Raw genomic sequence first — 6,440 nt, 5'->3', positions numbered from 1 at the left:
ACATTACAAGAGATAACCAAGAGTTAGTTTCTCTTCTGAAGTGCCTATAGTGCAAATGTGAAAGCACAACACTGGAGGCAAAATAATACAACTCTCATTTTATAGGCAGAAAAGAGTGGCACAGAAAAATTAGATGCCAATACTGCATTAAAATAGAACCCACATCTCTAAACTCCATAGCTAGTACTTGTAGTACCCACAAGACAACCTTTCCTGTTCTGCACCACTACAGTGTGCTTAAACCATCTGATCTGCACAGTGATATTTTAATCTCTCCCACGGTTGCAAATAATTTTAAAGATGCAAGCTAGTGGAGAATCACATCCTTGTTGTGCAACAAATTGTCACATTTTCCCTGTCTTGGGTTTTTTTGGTGTTTTTTTTTTTTTAATCATGGAATCATGTGCTTATTAGTTCCCCTTGTACTGCAGCCTGTCTGCACAGAGAACAGTCACCAGGTGCTATGATAAAAAAGAAAGAACATCCCTAAGTTATTTTTATCTATCCACTGGGAAATATTATTAATTTTTCAACAGTTAGACATTCATTCTTATTTGTCCTTCTGGATGTTCATTTCATGCTGAGTGTTAATTTTCAGTGTGCTGTGAACTGATCTATGGACCATTGTCCAAAATCTGTAATGTTTGGAGGCATGGCCAGATGAAAAGGGGTAAGAAGCTAAAAGTCCTAGAGCACCTATTCAGCTCACAAGCATCCCGATTGCCCTGCTGCATATTATTGCCTTTCAGATCTATTGCCCTGGCTGCATGCAGAGTGATCCTTAACCCAAGCCTGTTGTAGTAATCTGGATATGTTTAAGCACTGTAAATCATATGCCTTACCTCACCTGAGTCACTCTGAGAGAACTGGGTTATCTGTGTGGTTACAGCAGAAGCATGTGTTGAAAATGCTTCCTGCAATGTTGCCCCTATCTCTGGTTCTCTGTGTGGTTATTGTGAAGGGTTTTGAAGTAGGGGTAGGCAACAGCTTAAAGGAAAGTCTGGGGTTATTTTTGGTGGGAGCTAGATCTACCCTAGTATTTAAGTTTATGGCATTCATCAGTGTTGACAGATTTCCCGACAGTCCCCAGCAGCTGCATGCACACACATGACACGTGTATGTGGACATCACACTCCCTTTTCCCCCGGCCCTCCTTCACAAGGTGTCCACAGAGTCACTTGCCCTATGCTGCACTCCCCATCGACAGTGGTGTGCAGCTCAGCTGATGTGTCATTCCAGCAGCACAGGAGATCTCTGTCCTAAAAGAAAGGCAGACTCCACTCATCTACCACCCAAACCAGTAGGGGTGACAAGACTGGGACTAGAGTTTCAAAGACAAAAACTGGGACAAGTGGAGAGGCTGTCATACATAAAGGTTTTGATGGAGTGAGTGACTCAGGAAGATGAAGGAGTAACTTCTTCCTTTCCCCAAGTCTTTTTTACGACACATGGCAATGCTTTAATATGAGGAGGAAGGGGCACGTGTAGAAAGAACATTTATTCTTCTGAGATCTCTTCTCTACATGAATTCCCATCCAATCCTCTGTCTAAACCTACAATCTTCCTTATTCCCAGACTGGCAATCTTTCAACAAAGGAGGAGTGGGTTGTATTTTTCTTTCTCCAGTTAGCTATTAAGTGTGCCAATGGAAACTTGGCGGGAAGCTGAAGATGCTGCTTTTGCTTGTGAGGGGAGGTCTCAGTTCCCGCTGAATTTGGAGCTCCATGGGGGCCAGAAGCAAATGTGTGTCTCTTTGAAAGTACACAGTGCTCTGACTGCCAACATCTCCCATGTTCTGTGTGATAAAGCTCATCTGGCCCCATCCTCTCTTTCCTGTTGTCCTCTGCACTCTGCAGCTTGGCTATAGTTGGGCAAGTGGCCCAGGGAACTAAACTTCACAAAATACCAGCCCCAGTACCCCGGCATACAACAGAGGGAGGCAGGAAGCTGGAACAGTGTGGCTGGTATGTAGCTCCAGTCATTCATTGTGTGAGCCACCTTTCTTTTTTCTGTTTTTCCAAAACTGTTATAAAACAGAGAGACCACACAGGGAATATATATTCTCCAAAGAAGAGATAAATACTAAGTATGTGGCTGGGATAGCAAATGTTGGGACTGACTTTCTCACAGCCTCCTTGAATATCTAAGCCTACAGGAATGTTAACATTTTGGGGATAAGCCAGCCCCACCCTTCATAATTAGGACAAAAGCCCTCTGTGAGTTGGCAGCATCCCTGTGTTGCCAGATACTCCTGTGTGTCAAGTACAGAATTATCGAAGGACCCAGAGACATGTTGATGTCAGTGGAAATTATGCAATATATACTTTGAAAACAAATTCTGAAGTTTAACAACAGATTAATTAGGCCATTTATTATATACTTAAATGTCTTGCTAGATCGAAGTTACACTGTATGTGCTTGGCTATGTATGGGGACTTACTGTCATACATGGATTTCTTCCTCTGTTTCCCCCAGGGAGCAGGTCTTTTGTGCACTTTAATGAGCTGGAAACAGTTGAAACTAAATCCCAGTATGAAATGTGAATCCTGCATTTAGTGGGTTTGACTTTTAAAAATGAGAACGCACACAGGCCCTGATGACTTCAATAGCATTTATGGGTGCTCGGTGCTTTTATAAATGTCACACTATTTATAACATATTTCTGTGTCCTTTTTTTATATCCTCTGTTGGCCTGTCTCTTTTTCACTGTGGTGTCTTTGATTGGCATAGTCACATCAGGATGGAGCATGTGTTTGAATAATTAAGAAAATACAAATTAAAAAATAAAATAAAAAACACAAATAAGAGTTATCTTTATTTTAGTCCATGTTTTTCCATTGCTCAACCACCAAAGATAATAATGCCATTTCACCACTGCTTTTTACATTCTATGAAAAATACTTTTAGCTTTACAGTGGTTTATTAAATGTTCCACGTCCAATTATTTGCCCCTAGAGCTTCCCCCCTAGGCTTTAGAAAATTGTTTCGGCTATATCCAAACTCATGCCAACTTCCTGGCTTCTTGGCCGCAAGCCATCAGTGAGAGCTCTGCTAAGAACCACTTTGAGGCTCTCCTTGAACCTCTTCTTCTTGCTGCTTCCTACAAAGAAGTAAACCAGGGGGTTGATGCTACTATTAACAGTGGAGAGAACAATGGTGACGTGGTTCTGCTGGCTGAGCAAAGATGACCAGTGGTGGTAATTCAGAAGATACAACAGCCTCATAGGCATGGCAAAGATGAGGAAGACAATGACTGTGACCACAATGATGATGTAGAGCTTTGACGAATGGGGTCTCAGGGAGTTACGGTGAATCCTGATCACCAAGATCAGGCTGGACAGAATCATTAGAGGAATGAAGATCATGAAAGTCAGGATCCATGTGAAGATGAGCAGTGCTTGGCAATGGTTGCCATCGTCAAATTGCTCCTTGGTTGAATCATCTTTGCATGTTAAATATTCGGCCACTGTCATGAAGAAAGACAGAGTCCACAGAATCGCACACACAATTGCCGATTGGTGCTGAGACCGGTGGCATCGGTACCAGATAGGGTAAACAATAGACAGACACCTCTCAATACTGATGGCTGTCAGGAGATAGAGACCAGTATTATAGCCAAGAAGGAAGACAATAGATAGTGTGGTGGTTACATAATAGTAAAAACCATATGCAAATCCAAAACCAGCAATGTACTCGATTGACAGAATAAATGTACAGAGCAGTAAGGAGAGATCAGCAATGGACAAGTGTGTGATGTACGCAGTGAATGGGTTTCTTTTGATCTGGAAGCAGAGGCACCAGAGGACAATTCCATTTTCACAAAAACCCAGGAAGGAGATGATCATAATTACCCAAAGTGGGGTCAATATCTCCCAGACCCTTTCCTGTGTAGAAATGTTTCTGTGCATTGAGATGTTCTCTGTGCCTTCGCTGGGATGGAACATTGTGTTTGACTCATCCATGGGGAAAGCTCAAGTTTGGATAGCACAGCTCTTCCTTCTGTAAATATGTATAAAAATATACTGTGAGCATTGCGTGCTCCTCCCCTCCCCCTCTTCCTTCTGTTTTGTGGACCCTCAATTTCTGGTCGCTTCTCAAGACCTTGGCTAAAGGAACACCAGCTTTGATATACTGATGCTAGCTAAAACCCAGTTGGAACTGCTCTTGGCAATGTTAAATATCACTGAGCCCATTATGCCAGCAGAAATCCTGAGCTGCCTTCTCTAAGGGGCTCAGCCTGTGAGTGCTAAACCACAGCTGAAGAGATTCTCTTAAAGAGCTCTTTGGACAAGCAACGTTTCCATCACATGCACAGTTTCATTATATAGTTGTGACAAATGGCATTGGTAGTTCTTTTTAGAACCCTAGATTGTTCCCAGACAGGTCTCCTCAGTTCCTCTTGAAGTTAATGCCATTAATTTTAAGTTCAATATATGCCTTTCAAGTGAACTCGGCTCATAGGTTTTTGCTTTAAAAAAAAACATTGATACCAACAACAGTTTTCCAGAAAGGGATTTAATTAAGTAAAAATAATGTGTAGTTACTCAGCATTGTATTCCCTCCAAGTACAGAGGTGGAGGGAAGGCAAAACGGCACTGTTTTGAGAGAGCTATTTCTTACCTGCTTTAAGTGCCATTTATCACAGCATAACATAATTTAAACATGCTCACACACTCTGAACACTTAACATGATTGCAGGTATCTTGCAAACATTATAAATCTAACCCATCACAAGGAGATGTTGTTCTTCACATCATGTTCATCATCATCACCACAAGCTGTCCAGGTTCCCTGCCATTGTTATAGTAGTCTTAACTGTTGTTTTGCTGAGTTATGGGGTAACTTCTCCTTTTGTTTGTCTCCTTTTATCTCATAACAGAGAGTTAGTAACATTGGCTTCTGCTGATTTTCATACAAATGGGCTATTTCATAGCCCATTCCCTGTTAACTTTCCAGCTGCCCTGTGATGATACACAGTCACATTCAGGACACTTTTGGATTTACTGATGTTAACAGGGACTAATTGTTGTGCCAATAAGCTTACCTAGCTGACTTGGTTCATCCATATAAGTTACCTTGCTCATTAGTATACCATAATGAGAATTTTCTCATACTGTCAAGTAGTTAAGAACATCAAATGCAAGGTAAAGAAGTTTTACTGGGGCAACATCTGCAATGATTATTTAAAGAGAGCCATTTACCCCAGTCATAGTTTTTCTCTCATGAGCCTTGCATTTCCTGATTTCAAAATTTCAAAACAGCTCCTTAAGACAGGGTATCACAGTCTAAGAATAAGTATTCTGTAAACAACCTGGGAAGCCTCAGACCTTGCTGGCATTTAAACCTGTGCAAGAATGTTAATGATGATCCCACTGTATGCTGACCATGCCACCACCTGAGACAGTTGAAGGCAACAAACAACATAGCTGGAGATGTGGTAGGGAAGTGTGAATGCAACAAGTAAATGCAGTGAGACCAGAATGAGTGGCAAGCCTCTCAAAAGCAGTGTTCTGAAAAACAGCAGAAGGAAGGTGCTCAAACAGTGTGCTGCTGGAAGTACAGTAAAGGTTAACAGAAAAAAAGGAGAGGAGAAAATATCTACTTCCAGAGTTAAATAGGAAAGGGAAAAGAGAATGAAAAGACTCAAGTATGAAAAAAAGAATATGAAAATATTCAAGCAAGTTCTTGATTTGTATCACTGTAGGAAAGGAGCTTTCTCTCTGGAGAGTAAAACAAAGAGGAAAAAGTTCTTAACTTACTAAGGTCATTCCCACATGACAGCATTCAGAGATGAGGATGGAAAGAATCCTCTTCTTCCAGATACATCCATGGTTTGTTCAGATTTCCCTGAGGCTGTTGAAGAACTTCCTTGAAGAAGCTGAAGTTTACCTTCTCCAACCATTTGCCTTTGGTAAGAAGGGGAGCAAATAGTGGCTCTGACCATGACTCAAAAAGAAGTGTGCAGTCCTCCCATTGCTCCAAAAGTCTGAGGCATGCCAAATAAAGGGTCCCAGGCTCATCATCTGAGGCTGAGCTTCAAATGGCATCACTCACTAGCTGGCAACACATCTAGCTGAAAGCCTGGGATTTAACTCTTGTGGGAACTGAAGGGCAGTGTATGGAAAGTTGTCCTGAGCTGCTACAATACCAAGAGACCTAGTTTAAACAAACAAACATGAAGGGAGTAGAAAATCTATTTGGGGATGTTAAGATTCAAAGAAAAAAAAAATCTCAATTTAGAACTGTACCACCATGTGCCATCTAAAAAAATAAAAGTCAATTCACAAATTTGTTTTATATCCTTTGATATGAGAAAACAAGAAAGAGGGAAGGGAAGGGAAGGGAAGGGAAGGGAAGGGAAGGGAAGGGAAGGGAAGGGAAGGGAAGGGAAGGGAAGGGAAGGGAAGGGAAGGGAAGGGAAGGGAAGGGAAGGGAAGGGA

General features: G+C 41.6%; 1 protein-coding gene across 1 annotated transcript; it reads right to left on the bottom strand.

Annotated features, from left to right (window-relative positions):
• Positions 1-2,972: 2,972 nt before the first annotated feature.
• MAS1 (MAS1 proto-oncogene, G protein-coupled receptor) lies at positions 2,973-5,831 on the bottom strand (the record flags this gene model as incomplete). The annotated part of the gene is made up of 2 exons (XM_083858337.1): positions 5,760-5,831; positions 2,973-3,999 (listed from the first exon to the last, which is right to left on the bottom strand). Exon 2 carries the CDS (start codon positions 3,960-3,962, stop codon positions 2,973-2,975), a length of 990 nt encoding a protein of 329 aa, XP_083714463.1. The 5' UTR covers positions 3,963-3,999; positions 5,760-5,831.
• Positions 5,832-6,440: the final 609 nt, after the last annotated feature.

The sequence above is a fragment of the Zosterops lateralis genome, assembly GCF_965231275.1.
Source record: "Zosterops lateralis genome assembly, chromosome: 3".
Taxonomy (NCBI): domain Eukaryota; kingdom Metazoa; phylum Chordata; class Aves; order Passeriformes; family Zosteropidae; genus Zosterops; species Zosterops lateralis.
The sequence above is the reverse complement of the archived record's forward strand: the minus strand, read 5'-3'. Positions and strand labels throughout refer to the sequence as shown.